The 17,558-nt window shown below is 35.1% G+C and overlaps 1 protein-coding gene across 1 annotated transcript; it reads left to right on the forward strand.

The window, feature by feature from the left end:
* The first annotated feature begins 13,207 nt into the window (after positions 1 to 13,207).
* Positions 13,208 to 17,537, forward strand: LOC110646394 (ras-related protein Rab7). Its single transcript, XM_021799813.2, has 7 exons — positions 13,208 to 13,457; positions 13,878 to 13,904; positions 14,069 to 14,168; positions 16,251 to 16,397; positions 16,509 to 16,589; positions 16,690 to 16,835; positions 17,242 to 17,537. The coding sequence occupies exons 1-7, from the start codon at positions 13,405 to 13,407 to the stop codon at positions 17,306 to 17,308; spliced, it is 621 nt and encodes a 206-aa protein (XP_021655505.1). The 5' UTR covers positions 13,208 to 13,404; the 3' UTR covers positions 17,309 to 17,537.
* The last annotated feature ends 21 nt before the right edge of the window (positions 17,538 to 17,558 follow it).

Genomic DNA, 17,558 nt, shown 5'->3' on the forward strand with positions numbered 1-17,558 from the left:
TACTTACTTACCGTTATTTCCTTTTAAGAAGAATGTGTACAGACTTATACCTATCAAAATTTTAAATATAGGGTCACCTCATCACAATTTCTCTTGTTTATATAGTCTTCTAGATCCAAAAGCACGAGCTGAACTTGAAGAAAAGATAAGGAGAAATCTCCTTCTACAGTACACTGTTATCTGGAGGATAATGTCCAACTCATGTCTCTTGGTCTCTTCCTATGAGATATCAATTGCCACAGTCCTCCTGTTGTACCAACAATTATCTTGACATATTATATTATGATTTACCATCCTTATTTATACTTTATTTTTATCTTTTTATGCCTACCCTCGCTCTTTTGCATTCCTATATCTTATTATATTCTAAAAGATACCTCTCACTAACGGCCCCTTCCAGAATTGCTTCCAATCATACTTACTGTCGTAACTCTTATCCTTGTACTTCTCAGTGACTTATGACTACCACTCATACATACCTCTTCCTGTTCTATCTCCTACTATCATTCTGTCACTTATTTTCATTCATGTTTCCTTATAAAGTGACATTACTGGTCATACTAAAAATGCTTACCTACCCTTTGATCACAGACCCCATAACTGCTATCTCACCATCTCTACTCATGACCTAAGCCTATGTGCCATTTTTCCACCTTCCTTTTTGCTCATCATGCCTATTTGAACCATTAGGTTTACTTTTATTTGACTTACTACATATTAATTCACTCCTTCGCCTGATAAGATAGTTCAAAACATCACTGCACATCCTATAACTTTTACTTACTTTGGTTGCATTCATCAACTAAATTTCCTCATACTATTAGAAGTTTAAATGGGTCTTATCCTATTGCTACCTACTCCATCTTGGGAACATGAATAAATAGAGTTTGATCCATAGTCTGCAACTCTAAACTCCATATTTTGGCTCCTAATACTGCTTGAACTATGACCTGCTCTAAGTCCTACACTTCTGAGTTCTCTATCTTGACAACTATCCTTACTTATGTACTCTCGTTCTAAGCTTTCCAATATTGCTTTTTAGTTCATCCTATTTACCTTACTCAGAATAGCACTTTATGTACTTTATATCTCACTTTGATCTTCCTAATCTTGTCCTATTCTTGGCTATTTGATTTGCTCTTTAATTCATCCCTTTTATGTTGCCGAAATTAGAGCATTGATTGCCTTATTCTCTAGCTTCTTTCTTCTTTTGGACCTGATAGCTACACTAGATAACTATACCTTTCAGTGTTTTTGCTAGGTCATCTTCACCTTTATACTACTCAGAATTGGTCTTTCAACCACTTTGATTAGCACTTTCATTGGCATCAGTTTACTTCTCTGTTACATCTAAACCAATTATTTAATCCTTCCCTTATGCACTTCCTCTATATATATTTACATATTTCATGATTTATCTATTCTAACCTTTATCCTTATCCTTTCTTTTACTCAGAGCATACTCTTGTCATGTGCAATAAGAAGTTAAGGACAAACTTAGGGAATAGTAACCATGCATTCACTATGTGATCTCCATTTCTGTCCTTTAGTCCACATGCTATTCCCTGTTACCTCAAGGAGGAGATCTATGTAGATGCTACTTCCCAATATCCACTCAATTAGTCAAAACTTAAGATACTGGGTACCATCACCTGTCATTCTATTCACAAAACTTTCATCCACCATGACCCAATCACTTATGGTTCTTACAGTGAAACTTATACCCTCTCTAGGATACCCGAACTAATAACTCTTTACCATACTTTACAGTCCCATTTGGGATACTATTCTGTAGGTCACCATCAACAGTAGTAACCTTCTGTCTCTCCTGAAAGGATAAGATCATACCTTACATAATAATTGACTGCCGCCGAGGTACTACATCTGCCACTTTGCCACAACCATGTCAGGCTGTCTGCTATCTTATCATACTACAAACCCCTTAAAGCACATTTCATAGACTATAAACATCATTCGTAGCATCTGATCTCCTTTTAGGGAAGCAAAATTGTACTCTGCACCTTGTTTATTGTACAAAGAATATGCTATTTTTACTTAAACTTTAGGCATAAAGTTCTATTATAATACCAACACTCTCCAAAACCCCTTTCTTAGAGACTAAATGATTTCACTCTATAAGTGCTACCCTTCACTTATGACTATACAAGCTAGGGTAATCGAGTCATTGACTTTAGTTACTGCCCACTATAACTTTTGATGTTCTAGCTCAAGGGTTTTAAACTGTTAACTAGTAGTTTTAACTATTTTGCAGAAATAGAACTCTATTTTGGCATAACTGTACCAAAATAGAGACTGTTTGCAAACATCCTCATCATGAGCACCACGGGGAAGCATGCAGCTCTATATAATAATTCCATATCGGTACTGTAATCTACATCTTACAGCACAAATATCGAGAACATTGTATAGTTACTACAGTACATCCCAACAAACTACTTTTTCCACTCCTTTATCTCTCATGAATCCACTGATACCATGAACTTACTTTGGCTGGCTATTCACTGATGACTTGTAACACCCCTATATTAAGCAGTCTATACATTCTACTGTTCCGGTAATCAGTATCTGTCCGGATAATCAGGATGTCTAGACATATGTTTATATCATCTAGAAAAGCCTTGAACAAAAATTAATAGAAATTATATGAAGGATAAATACAAATAAGAAAAATAAAGCATAAAAGGTTAAATGAGCCGGGGGTCACAGCGACGAGTGATCGTACCGGGAAGTGACTGCGAGATCAATTGCAACCCTAATTTTGTATGGGACATTGTGACGCCGCAGTCCTAGAAATTATTACAAAGCTAGGGGAAATGTGAAAACCATAGAAAAGAGTTGAGAACTAGGTCAAATAATTATATCAGAGTTCTGAAAGCAATACAGTGTTATTAAAAAATTGGATCAGACCAGTAAGAGGCAATTTGGTCAATTCACCCTTAGAGGTGACTCATGACCTAAATGTCCAATAAAATGTGAGAAATTAAAATTATGAAAGATATATTTAAATTGAAAAGGTTATGGGAAAAGAAAAGAAAATAAAATAAATTAAAATAAAGTTTTATGACATCACTAAGATGATGTAAGCATCACTAAGAGAAAGAGAAAAGTGGAAAGGCTACTGGTCAAACTCCTGATAGTGGATCAAGAAAGAGGAAGTACTTTTGGGGATCTAGTTCACATAAGTTAGGTAGAGACAGATCTTCTGGACAGAGACTACCTAATCTGGTCAGTAGACCCAGCAGACACCCAAAGGTATACTATCGGTTCATCTATGCGAGACATGTGGCAGAACACATGATGGAGTATGCTATAGAGCCACACGAGCATGTTTTAACTATGGAGGGACCAGTCATTTTACTAAGGACTGTACAAGTGCATGCCATTTTGGACTATCTGCTACATCCAAGGGATCAGCTCAAGTTTCTACCCCGAGGAGTTCACCATTAGTTAGTAGAGGCAGAGGCAGAGGTACGGGTAGTACACCTAAAAGTCAGAGTACTGTGAATTAGCTAAAACAAGGTGGTACTTCAGCCAGAGTGTACACAATGAAACAGAGAGAAGAGGCTAAGACTTTTGACATTGTTGCCGGTACTTTTTCAATTTTTAATCAAGATGTATATGTCTCATTTGAGCCGGGGTCTACACATTTATATGTTAGTGCCAGCATTGCTTGTCTTACTACTGTTCCATGCATGAAAATGAATTTTGAAGTGCTAGTAACTAGTCCATCAGGACAAGAGGTTAGGGTTAATAAAATGTACAAGGATTATCCTTTGGTGATCCAAAGACATACTCTTCTATCTGATTTGATAAAAATGCCATTCAGAGATTATGATATTATCTTGGGCATAGATTGGTTAGCCAGGCATTACACCATGATTGATTGTATACATGAAGACAGTCACTTTTGGTCTCTCTCAGTATGATGATGTGGTAATACATGGGGAGAGGCAGTTGTTGCCATCAAACCTTATTTCTACTACACTTACTAGAAAAATGATCAGAAAGGGGTGTGAAGCTTATAGACACCCAAGTAGAGAGTACCACAATGAGGGATATTCCTACAGTATGTGACTTTCAGGATGTGTTTCCTAAAGAATTACTAGGGTTACATCTGGAAAGGGAAGTACAGTTTGAAATAGAGGTTATGTTTGGTGTGGACTCAATCTCCATTACTCCATACAGAATGGCACCTACTGAACTAAAGGAGTTGAAGGTGTAGTTGCAAAAGTTGCTTAATAAGGGCTTCAATCACCCTAGTGTGTCACATTAGGGAGCGCCAGTGTTGTTTGTTAAAAAAAAAGATGGCACTCTCCATTTGTGTATCGACTACCGGCAGTTGAATAAGGTGACAATAAAGAATAGATATCTGTTGCCCCACATAGATGATTTCTTTGATCAATTGAAGGGTGCAGCTATGTTCTCTAAAATTGATTTGAGATCGGGCTATTATCAGTTGAAGGTACAAGAGCAGAGCAATCCAAAAACTACTTTTAGAACTCGATATGGCCATTATGAGTTTCTGGTTATGCCGTTCGGGTTAACCAATGCTCCACTGCTTTTATGGACCTGATGAACACTATCTTCAGGTCATATTTAGATCAGTTTGTGGTGGTATTCATTGATGACATTTTGGTGTATTCGAGAAATGCAGATGAGCATGATAGGCACTTAAGGATTGTGCTACAGACCCTAAGGGAAAAACAGTTATATACCAAATTGTCGAAATATGAATTTTGGCTAAAGGAAGTCTCTTTCTTAGGGCATATTGTGTCAGCTGAAGGGATTAAGGTAGATCCCAGGAAGGTAGAAGCTATCCTTAATTGGAAACCGCCCAGGAATGTTGCAGAAGTTCGCAGTTTTCTGGGTTTAGCTGGATACTACCGCCGTTTTGTTAAGGGTTTTCTATGTTGGCATCTCCACTGACCAAGTTGCTTTGAAAAGATGTAAAATTTCAGTGGACTGATAAATGTCAACAGAATTTTAATGAATTGAAGAGATGTTTGACTGAAGCTCAAGTCCTGACTTTACCTACTCCGGGTACCGAATATATTGTTTATAGCGATGCTTCTCACAATAGGCTAGGCTGTGTACTGATGCAAGACCAAAATGTCATTGTTTATGCATCATGTCAGCTAAAACCACACGAGAGAAACTATCCTACACATGACTTGGAGCTTGCTGCCATAATATTTACTCTAAAGATCTGAAGACACTATCTGTGTAGGGAAAAGTGTTACATCTACACAGATCACAAGAGCCTGAAGTATTTGGGCACCCACAAAGAGCTGAATTTGAGGCAGAGAAGGTGGTTAGAGTTGATTAAAGATTATGATTGCCTAATAGACTATCAGCTCGGGAAAGCAGATGTGGTAGCTGATGCCTTGAGCCGTAGAACTATGGCAAATTTGAAGATTTCTCCTTTGTTTATGGTGCATGAATTAATGGTGAAGGACAGATGGTAGCTGCATGGTATGTATAACCAGTGCTGATTGATCAGATCAAAATGACAACCCAGAATGATGAAAAATATTAGAAATTGATGGATGAAGCTCGGGATGGCAAGAAGCCTGGATTTTCAGTAAATAATGATGGCCTACTGCTATACCAGGGTAGAATGTGCATTTCTAATAATGTAGAATTCTGACAATTCATTATGAAGAAAGCACATGAGTCTCCTTTTGCTATGCACCCTGGTGGGACCAAGATGTATAAAACCTTAAAAGAGCATTATTGGCGGAATGGGATGAAGAAAGAGATAGCAGAGTTTGTATTTAAATGCCTAATTTATTAGTAAGTAAAGGTAAAACACCAAGTGCCAGCAAGGTTGTTACATCTATTGCCAGTACCTGAGTGGAAATGGGAAAGAATAATAATGGACTTTGTGATGGGACTTCCGAGAACACCGAAGAATCATGTTGCAGTGTGGGTCATAGTAGATAGATTAACCAAGTTTGCTCACTTTCTGCCCGTGAGGATGGACTACAGTCTAGACAAATTGGCTAAACTATACATTGATGAGATTGTGAGACTCCAAGGGGTGCCAGTATCTATTGTGTCAGACCGAGATTCTAGTTTCACTTCTAGATTCTGGGGTAGTTTGTAAAAAGCCCTAGGAACTAGATTGAACTTCAGTACGGCATTCCATCCATAGACAGACGGCCAGTTTGAGAGGGTGATTCGGATATTGGAGGATATGCTACAGGCTTGTGTAATTGAGTTTGAAGGTAGCCGGAATACACACTTGCCTTTGATTGAGTTTGCCTACAACAATAGCTACCAATCAAGCATCGGGATACATCTATATGAAGCCTTGTATGATAGGAAGTGCAGAACTCCTCTGTGTTGGGATGAAGTAGGTGAGAGGAAGCTGATAGGCTCAGAGATTGTTCAGCAGACAGAGGAGAAGATTAAGCTTATCAGAGATTGACTCAAGGCTGCATCAGACCGGCAGAAGACCTATATTGATTTGAAGAGGAGAGATATTGAGTATTCTGTGAGTTACAAGATATTCCTCAAGGTTTTCCCTTGGAAGAAGATTATGAGATTTGGCAGAAAGGGGAAACTAAGCCCTCGCTTTATTGGGCCATATGAGGTTTTGGAGAGAGTGTGTCCTTTGGCATACAGACTGGCACTGCTTCTAGAGTTGAAAAAGATACATAACGTCTTCCATGTATCTATGTTAAGGAGGTATCGATCAGAACCGTCTCATGTGTTACTAGAAGAAGAGATTGAAGTAAATCCAGACCTCACATATGAGGAAGAGCCCATAAAGATTTTGGTATATGAGGCGAAGCAGTTGAGGAATAAGCAGATACCATTGGTTATAGTGCTGTGGAACCATCATTCAGGCCAAGAAGCTACTTGGGAGCGTGAAGAGGATATGAGGAGGTAGCATCCACAACTGTTCAGAGATTAAGACCAGATAAAATTTTGGGATGAAATTTATTTAAGGGAGGGAGAATTGTAACACCCCTATATTAAGCAGTCTAATCATTCTACTGTTTCAGTGATTAGTGTCTGTTTGAACAGTCAGGATGTCTAGACATATGTTTGTATCATCAAGAAAAGCCCTGAATAAAAAATTAATAGAAATTATATGAAGGAAAAATACAAATAAGAAAAACAAAGCATAAAAAGTTAAATGAGCCGGGGGTCACAGCGATGGGTGATCGTACCGGGAAGTGACTGCGAGATCAATTGCAACCCTAATTTGTATGGGACATTGTGACACCGAAGTTCTAGGAATTATTGCGAAGCTAGGAAAAATGTGAAAACCACAGAAAAGAGTTGAAAACTAAGTCAAATAATTAGATCAGGGTTCTGGAAGCAATACAGTGTTATTGAAAAATTGGATTAGACCGATAAGGGGTAATTTGGTCAATTCACTTTTAGAGGTGACTTATGACCTAAATGTCCAATAAAATGTAGAAAATTAAAATTATGAAAGATAGATTTAAATTGAAGAGGTTATGGGAAAAGAAAAGAAAAGAAAAGAAATTAAAATAAAGTTTTATGACATCGCTAAGATGATGTAAGCATGACTTAATAAATTATAATTTTTAATTATAAAAATTAAGGGATAAATACATAAAGATAAGACAAAAAAAAATTTAAAAGTGGTCTTATTCCCTTTAGTTGCCGTCCATAGCTCTCTTTCTCATCTCTTTCTTCTTCTCTCAAAATCCACCATGAAAGCTTATGTTAAGCTTTTCTAAACCCTAATTTCAACCCTAAATTCCCTACTTTCCTTGAGAAAAACTTGTAATTGAGCCTTGATAAGAAGATTAGAGAAGGAAAAATTCAAGAAGGAAGTGGGAAAGTGAAGAAGGAAAATCCAACAAAGAGGTTAGCAATAGTTCTTTCAAATTTCTCTTTATATTCATGCTTAGGCACCTCAACTAAGTTAGAATTTGTGTAAAATAAAACAAAAAAATGATGTGTTTCATTTCAATTAATTATGTACCCAAGTTTAATTGAGTATGGAAATGTGTCTTGGACACTTTAATTTCATGAAATGTAGCAAATTGCAAAATTAAGGTTTATGGGAATTGAAAATTTAGAGGAAAAATTATGGATTTGGGGAATTGCTGCCAATTGACCTAATTGAGGTTTAAATTGGTCAAGTGGTATGATTTAAAGTGTGATTGAATGCATAGATTGGATTGAAAGGGTGAATGTGGTGCTGCCCCAATTTGGACAGCCTGACCATAGTCCACTCAAATGGCCATAATTGCAATTCTGTTGCTCCAATTGGTGTGAGGCCAATTGGAGATGAAAATTAAGACCCAAAGTTACAATTTTCATGCAGAAATCTTGCCCTAAAACTGACTTTAATTTAGTGAAAAATTGGGTTGAATCCAGATTAGGTACACTATCCCTATATAGAATTGACCATATAAATAGTACTTGTTCAAATAGTCATAACTTGGTGTAGAAAGGTCCAAATGACCTAATTTTTGTGGCATTGGAAAGCTATGACATAGTAGAACAACTTTCATGAAGAAACCAAGCCCAAATTCTAACAAGAACTAAGTTAAATTGCCAGCCAAAGTTGGTTCCTAAAATCTACCAGAACCCTAATTGCCCAGAATTTTTGAGTTTGGATCCAATCCAGCCAGCCACCTTAGAAATAGCATAACTTGAGCTACAAAACTCCAAATGGAGTTATTCAAAAAGAAAATTAGAGCTAAGACATTAAGGAATAACTTTGATGAAGGAAAGTTGGCCAAAATCCCACTGTAGAAAGACTAATGGAATAGTAAATCTAGTGACCTTAAACTGAAAATTTACAATTTCTCCTAGAAAACCTTGAATTTAGTTTGGCAATCAATACCAACAAAAAGATGACCCAAAATGTGGTATGTGGGTATAATTAGAATTAACATACTTATTTAGTATGAGAAAGTCAATATTTTGACCAAATGGTCAAATAAATAGTAACCATAACATACCACATACAAAGAATTTAACTTTTAGGGGAAATCGTGAGAGAAATTTAGTATGCATATATTTAAGTGTTGGAATGAGTTGAAGGAATTTTGAAATGCCTTAAATTGTATATTTCAGTAGAGAAAGAAATTGGGAAAGATAAGGATATTGTGAGTCAAGGCAGAGAGGCGACTCACTAAAGGTTTGTGCACAATAACTTTTCACATTTAATTCACTATTAGAAAACTTATTTGAACACATTTTGGAATAATTTATGTTAAATAATGCCTTGAGAATTGTTGTGTTGTCTATTTTGTAAATTGAATTTGAAATGAAAATTAATTACTGTTTTGCATGAAATGTTGAATAATATGATTTTAAAATTGTTTTTTATTCACACTTGGCATGGCAATACCACTATGTGCCTCCTTCGTTTATGGGGTTGAGATTGACTATTTTCCTCCCTTTCTGGCTTGCCAGTTTGAGGTTAAGATCGGATGAATACTCATATAGCTAGCTAGCCACCTCCCTCATTGATTTTGATTAGTGGGGTTGAGATTGTTTTGTCGTGGTGTACAACACAACATTGATCGGAAATTTTATGTCATGACTTAAGTTGTACATGGATTGGCAGCACTGTTATTTATAAATTATTTTAACAAAATGGTATTATAAAAGTTGACTTCAATCTCATAAATTATGAGTGTGAAATGGTTTAAATATGTGCTTATTGATGTATGTTTCGATATTCAACATCTTTAAATTTTTATTGTGCACCACTGAGTAAAAGTTACTCAGCGATGGCTTTTATTTGCTGTCGTAGATAAAGGAAAGGATAAAGCAGCAGAGTGAGCTACTCTGGTGACGGGAGGACATTTTGAGGATTTTTGTACGGGTATATTGTTTATACCCTTATAATTACTTTTGATGTAAATATTTTTGTTTATATGTATCTTTTGTATTAGTTGAGCAATTGTATAGTAAAATTTGTAATAATATTATTTCTAGTTTTCTTTCATTTGAACTGAGACTTTTGCATGTAAATTAAATTAAATGAAATAAATTTGATGCTTATTCCAAATGTGTTGAATTAAGAATTGATGAGTATTGAAAACGTATTAAGTTGTATTGATGGAAATGAATTCATGTTGTGATGAGATTGTGTTGAAACGAGAAATGTTGGGGTTGGGTTTGAGAAAAATACATTGGAAGTGCTTTCTTTTCAGGTTTTGAAGAACTATTTTTTCAAATTACAGTCGGCACTCTGCCGAAAATTTTATAAAATTTGCGAAAAATCATAATTACCAAAATATTTGTTTATGACATAAACACCAACTAAAGACTTTTAAATAATGCTTTAACAGTACTTTATAATTTTAAAATGAATTGAATTTGTTTAAAATCACTTGTAGTGTATTTAATGAGTTATCGGTAGGTGAAGTTCGGTAATTCATTAGGTATATTACGGGATCATGTTGTACCTTACGGAGGGGTAATGTATGACATGAATGCCAGCAATAATATCCTCACTCCCATTTAGGGCAGCTATACTGCCAAAAATTACCTTTAGGTCCTCGTGCCTTGAGCTAGATAGGCACACCATTTAGCCCCACTATGATAGGAACACAACATTTCTGTGGAGTACGTATTCCCATAACAGACCTTAATATGTCTGCTAGCTCTAGTTCACATCATCATGTACTCCATGAAATATGAGACACTAAACTGAAGTACTCTTACAATACCCAAGAAATAATGCAGATTCTAGAAATAAGAAATTACAGAAGAAGACAAAACAGGATCCTATACTTCGCATGTAACATCCTAACAAGACTCCTTTTACACTCCCAAGTATACTCTTTCCCATGAATCTGGAGCCTAAGCTTTAATACCATAATTGTCACGACCCGAATCCACGGGCCAGATTGACACTAGGACCTGGGCCGGTATAAAGCCCTCAAGGCCCATAGTAAGCCTTACTAATCCATAATCCATAATCAGAGCCTAAAACTTAGGCCTATCATACAAATAAAATAAGATAAAATATTATATTATATTTTTATTCGGGTCAACCCAACCCGATAACTATTAAAATCTAAAGCTAGGGGAGCCCAGCTCAACCCTAAATCAATCAATTATGACTTATATAAATATCATAAAAATTTTCATTTATTGATATAAAAAACTTAAATTAATATAGTCTCCAACAAGGCCCATGCTATTGCTAACACATGTGGAGTTCTAGATTTCAAATTTAGAAAATAATAAAACAGATAAATAACTGATGTTAAACCTGCGAAGAAGAAAGTAGGTTACTCTGAAAAAGAACTTCTCTTGTAACCTAGAAAAATATGTTACCTTGATCACCTAAATAATTATATTATAAATTTATTAGTACTAATTCAAAATAAGACTCTAAAGAGACAACAAATAGCCTAATTTATGTCGAAAATCTGACAGAGTTTCTCCTATACCTAGGACTTTACCCAACCTGCAAAATGGTTCAAATAACACTTCTAAATTCAAGTCATATCTCATCATCATTATATGGCCCATCCAAACCAGGCAATAATCGCAACATCAGATAATTTAATTATAAGACTTTAAAACTAATATTTTTCAAAAACTATCCAAACTAACTTTAAAAAATCTATAAATTTGCCCCGCGGTTCTTAATAATATTATAAAGTTATTACAAAATGAATCATAATTTTCTGATCATCCACGAAAATTTTATAAATTTTATTCTAAACCCAGTATGAGGCAAAAATTAAACAACTTAGAGTTCGGGTTTACTTATGCTAAATCTGACACCTGAAACGCGTCCAGAACGTCTGAAAACGCTAGGATTGACTATAATATTGATCATGTTCCAAGACAGGCTACTGAACAGTCGAATCTGGCTGAAAATATGGTCCTGGTGTCGGTGAGCTATCTTCGATCTGATCGCACCTAAATTATACCCAAAAAATTGTTAATAATTATCATGAAATTATTTTTAATTTTTGAAAATAAAAAAAAATTCAAAATTCTCACCAAGTGATCTGGACTGTCCAATGATTGCCTTTTTCTAACGGTGTCCGATCGGAGTGGGGTCGGTCACGTTGCCCTGAGTCAATCGGTGGTATCGGATTTCCAATCCAACGGTCGGATCGCCAGAAAAGTGGCCGAAAACCGGTGAAACCCATTTAATTTTCTTCCAACTTTCCCTCGTCGGTTCTCCTTCCTCCGGCCACCAAACGGGGCACCACTGGTCTCATCTGAAAGCTCGTCATCTTAGTAGTACGTGGCACTTAGAATCACCGAAAACGGCTATCAGAGTCGACCGAGGCGACGCTGTAAAGTTGGACCCCTGTTGCGCTCTCTCTCTCTCCTCGCTTTCCTCTCTCTCTCTCTCTCTCTCTCTGCCGCCTCCTCCTGAGTACTGCTGCCATCTGGTGGTTGTTCTAATGTGGAGGAGGGCTGTTGATACCTTGCCAGCACTGATACTGGCCGGTTAGACGAAAATGTGGGAGGGAGAAAGTGAGGGGGATAGTAGAGTCGGGGAGAGAGAAAGAGCGTTGGGGGGGGGGGTGTCCTGTACTCCTGTGCTGCGTTTTGGCCTTTTATTTTTTTACTTCTAATTACACTATTAGTCCCTCAACTTCTTAGAGACTTACAATTTGGTTTAAAATTATTTTATTATGTTAAAGTTTAATAAAACTTTAGTAATGATAAAAATAGATATAATCTAGGGAAATTTAATTATTTTATTCTCATTTAATAAATTAACTTCAATTTATTATTTTATTATTTATTTTTTTAATAAAGACAAAATTATAAATAACAATTTAAAATAAATATAATAATAATATATGTAGAAAATGATATTCATAAGGTAAAATGTTATTATTATAAAAATACTAATTTAGGACCTTAAATAAAATAATAATAAATTATAATCACAATTTTTTTAAAAATATTATATATATATATATATATATATATATATATATAATCGGGTTGTTACACCTACCTTAAAAAATATTTCATTTAGTTTTCGATTTAGTTTGTGAACTCCTCCTCTTATCTCTATTATTTGAATGCAAAATTTTTTTAACTTAATTATTCATTTTATATAATTTAAATATTATAATTATTTATTCTTTTATTAAATATAGCAATTATTTAATTTTTGTAATTTAAATAATAATTAATTTTATTAAAATATAAGTAATAAATAATAATTTGTCAAACTATATAATAGCCAAATTACAGTTCAGTCCCTGGCTTTCCGCGACCAAGAAGACTAGAAGCTGGAGAGGAATTTAACAGCTCGTCATCTGCTGGTACCAGTAGAATCCACACCTTCCTTTCGCCCTCTCCGTCTCCAAAGGAGCGCACAAAGAAAGAAAGAAAGGAAAAAAAACCCTAGCAGATCGATCAATTCATCATCCGTTCGTTCAATTAGTCATGCCTTCCCGTCGGAGAACACTCTTGAAGGTTATCATCCTCGGTGACAGCGGGTCAGTCATCTATATCTACCTAATTATTCTATCTGTATAAGTTCTAGGGTTTTTTTTTTTGGTAGATTAGGCGAATCTTGCGAGATCGTTGGAGTTTTCTTGAGTTGAGTTTTGATCTGATTTGGGAATTCTTCATTTTCACTTGTTTAAGTTGTCGATGCTCCAATTTTTTGACTGATTTTTTTTTTCTTTAAACACGAATCTGAAGATTGACATTTTGTTTTGAAGGCTTGGAGTACATGTTTTGGTTAGGTGTTTTTAGGGTAAAATTGAGTTTCTGATTCTTTTTTCTGTTAATGCAAATTATACCCATGAAGTGATTTGAACTGTTAAGGCTGCCTTAGTTGTTACTAATGATTGTTTTTGCATTGTTTTTGGTGAAGTTTAAGTTAATTAATTGCATTTGATTGTGATTTACAGGGTGGGAAAGACCTCTTTGATGAATCAGTATCCTTAAGTTATTAGTTATCTGATTAGTGATGTATGTGTTTCATTTGGTTATCTGATTAGTGATATATATGTTTCATTAAGGGAAAAAAATTCATTGCCATGATAAAGCAACTGGTGCTTTTTGTCTTTGCATATGTTTTTCTTGACTTGCTGCTTTTTAGATATGTAAATAAGAAGTTTAGCAATCAATACAAGGCGACAATTGGAGCTGATTTCTTGACCAAGGAAGTGCAGTTTGAAGATAGGCTCTTCACTTTACAGGTTGGTAACAAAGTTACCTCGAATGCATCTTGGATTGTGTTCCAGCTATGTAGGGTAGACTTAATTAACATTTAACTGATATAATTCTCAAGTTTTAAACCATCAGTTCCAATAATAATTTTTATTTATTTTTTATAATATTTTATTTTTATGATATATATAGTTTGCAATATTAGGATCAGTAAAAAGTCTTTAAAATTTATTATTATTTTTAATATACTATTAAATATTTTATCAATTAAATTTCGAAACATAATAATATTTTGAATACTATGGACTTTTAACTGAAATTAAGCTATAAATTGTAGAGTTAAACAGGTCTTATATTTGCCTTCCAAGTCTGACCCAACCCAACAGAGATTAAATCAAAGAGTCCAGTTGTATCCTAACAATGCAGAGAGATTGAATGATGCTTCTTCTTCTCACTCTGGAGTTGAATGCTTTTTTTCCTGCTTCTTCAGGCTTTGCTGCTGCTTCTTATTCTTCTATGTTTTTCCTTCCATCCTTCTTTCCTTCCTTTCTTATTCTTTTTCTTCTTCTTCATGTTTACTATATACTACCTTTGTGCTTTGAACCCCTATTTCGGCGAACCAGGTTGCATACCAATGCGTTCTGGTATGTGTGTCCCATATTGTGGTATGATTGGGGGCAAATTAGGTAACTATGGCTGGTAGCTGTGCATGGCCTATCCTCTGGAATCATGTTTAACCTAAAATTCACTTATGCACTAAAGCACCTTATGTATTGACTGCATATGTTTTGTTCCTTTTGGTTTGGATTAGAGTTTATATTTAAGTACTTTAATGCTTTTTAGCTGTAGAACTAATATTTTCATTCTTTATTATAATTATCATTATTATTATTATTATTATTATTATTATTATTATTATTATTATTATTATTATTATTATTATTATTATTTTAAAATCTTTTGTTGTTTATTTTTCTTATGCAATCACTAAGGTGGGCTGTCAAACTATGGGATCATGGTACATATGTTTGGAATAGATTCCCTTTTGAGAGAGTTGGAAAAGTGCTTTCTTGTTGAAAGGTTATATGCCTTTCTCAATGCATTTCTTAATTTTCTTTAGACAAAGACTGAGACTCATTAGTGGTTAGAAGGGGATGTTGGGAAGGGCTAAAGCATGAGTCTTTTGCAGCAAGTCAGCATTGATAAATATAATTGAATAGTTTTTATGTTTTCATAGAGATTTCAAAAAAATTGGTGATACTTCATGATATGGGCCTCTATGGTCATGGCTCCTATATTGATTAATAGGATATAGCAGGAAAGCAATTGGTGGTGACTGCACTTGTTGCAGACTGTTGGCGGGGCAAGGGTTTTTTTTTTTTTTTTTTTAATAATTTTAAGGGTTGGTAAAAGCATAACAATCTGCAACTTCAATCATCAAACACCAACAACAATCTTCAAAATCATGGTATAATTCATTAAGCTCTACACAAAATCCGGGGCATGTTTGGATCAGATTGTTTAAAAAATTTGAGGTTTTCACAGTGATTCTAGGAAAGATGTCCTTTTTGTGTTACTGGGCTTTGGAGATGCATCATTCATTTGATTGTTTGCTTAGCCCTTGTTTTGTAAATATCCATCAGCAATATAAATTTGAACTTGCTAATATTGTCTCTTGGAACTTTGTGTTTCATTATCAAACCTCCACCCAAAAAAAAAAAAAGTAAATAAATAAGAGAGAGAGAGAGAGAGAGAGAGAGAGAGAGAGAGAGAGAGAGAGACTTAATTATACTATTGGAGCATTGGTTGGTGCTTATAATGAAAGAAATAATTGATGATGTCTTGTTTATCAAGAGGTAGGTGTTTGGTGTTTGGTTACTCTCCTTATTGGTAGTCACAGATCCCCTTCATTTTGTGGGACATCTTTTTCTAAGTTACACATTGCATTGTATTTGTATGCTAAGGCCATATGTTTCGGTTCTGCTTGCTCCAATTGCTCAACTATAAAATATTTTTGCAAGTTGGTTCCATATCTCTTTGCTGGTGCTGTGAATTTTTGTGGCTTGTTATATGTGCCATTGGATTATGAGTTGTTTGCTATGTTTTGTTAGATCTGGGATACTGCTGGCCAGGAAAGATTCCAAAGCCTTGGCGTTGCTTTCTATCGTGGTGCTGATTGCTGTGTTCTTGTATATGATGTTAACTCAATGAAATCATTTGACAACCTTAATAACTGGAGAGAAGAATTCCTAATTCAGGTATTCTTTTATCTACTACAAATTTTTAGGGGAGGATATTGAACAGAAAACATGATTTTGTCGGTTGCTTTATTGACAGTTTTATCCATCTGCAAATTTATCTGCCTGCAGGCAAGTCCTTCAGATCCAGAGAATTTCCCATTTGTTGTTCTTGGAAACAAGATTGATGTGGATGGTGGAAATAGTAGAGTGGTATGTATCTTCTTGAATTTACTTTGCTGTACTCTTCCATTGTGTTTGTGCGTGTACTTTGTATGTCCAAGTCAATACTTTTGTTTCTTGTGAACTGCAGGTTTCAGAAAAAAAGGCACGAGCTTGGTGCGCCTCAAAAGGGAATATCCCATACTTTGAGACCTCTGCTAAAGATGGTATTAACGTGGAAGAAGCTTTTCAATGCATAGCAAGTAACGCCCTGAAGAGTGGGGAAGAGGAGGAGATGTAAGTTACAAAATCAACCATCTTCATCTGCACACACTTGTAAAGCCTTTGTTTTTATTTTGATTACTATGTTTAGGAATGCATAATTGCACATGTGGTTTAACAAGTTTGCTATTTTGAATAAAATTTGGAATTGAATGTTAAACTAGAGTACCTATGAAGTAATGTTATGTTGTCCCCAAATATTTGTTGTAAAATTGTAATTAATAGTTCTGAAATATATCTATTAAACTATTGGTGTTATTTCAGGTTTCAATTAGCTAGTGATAAAAGTTTGAAAATTGACTATTGTAGTTGAACTTGCTAAGGGCTACAAATCGTTATTCATTTTCTATTTGACTATTCTAAATGACACTGATATCATTTCTGGCGGTTGTGCTGCTGGTGGCAATTTTATGGCGCGAAGTTACCTGCCAGACACCATTGATGTTGGAACTACCGGTCAGCCTAGGTCAACTGGATGTGAATGCTAAATTATGGCTCGATTCTTCAGCATCAATAAACACCATCTTTACAAGTCTTGCAAATGATTTGGCCTCTTTTTAGCCATTCTTGTTGATATGCGCGAGATTATAATGTACATTAGCACTGGTGGAAAACAAATTGGTCCATTGGTGCCGGCTCTGGTGCCTTGTAAAACTGCTTTTATTGTTCAGTTTGTGTTTGATTTCTTCTAAGTTACTATTCTATTATTGTTCGCCAGTCTTCTTACTATTATAACGT

Source organism: Hevea brasiliensis, chromosome 18, assembly GCF_030052815.1.
Source record: "Hevea brasiliensis isolate MT/VB/25A 57/8 chromosome 18, ASM3005281v1, whole genome shotgun sequence".
NCBI classification, from domain to species: domain Eukaryota; kingdom Viridiplantae; phylum Streptophyta; class Magnoliopsida; order Malpighiales; family Euphorbiaceae; genus Hevea; species Hevea brasiliensis.

Bases quoted from the DNA above. Each gene is read 5' to 3' on its own strand.
- LOC110646394 (XM_021799813.2), top strand. From the start codon at position 13,405: ATGCCTTCCCGTCGGAGAACACTCTTGAAGGTTATCATCCTCGGTGAC. The intron at 14,169-16,250 runs GTTGGTAACAAA...ATGTTTTGTTAG, and splicing joins ATAGGCTCTTCACTTTACAG to ATCTGGGATACTGCTGGCCA. The intron at 16,590-16,689 runs GTATGTATCTTC...TGTGAACTGCAG, and splicing joins ATGGTGGAAATAGTAGAGTG to GTTTCAGAAAAAAAGGCACG.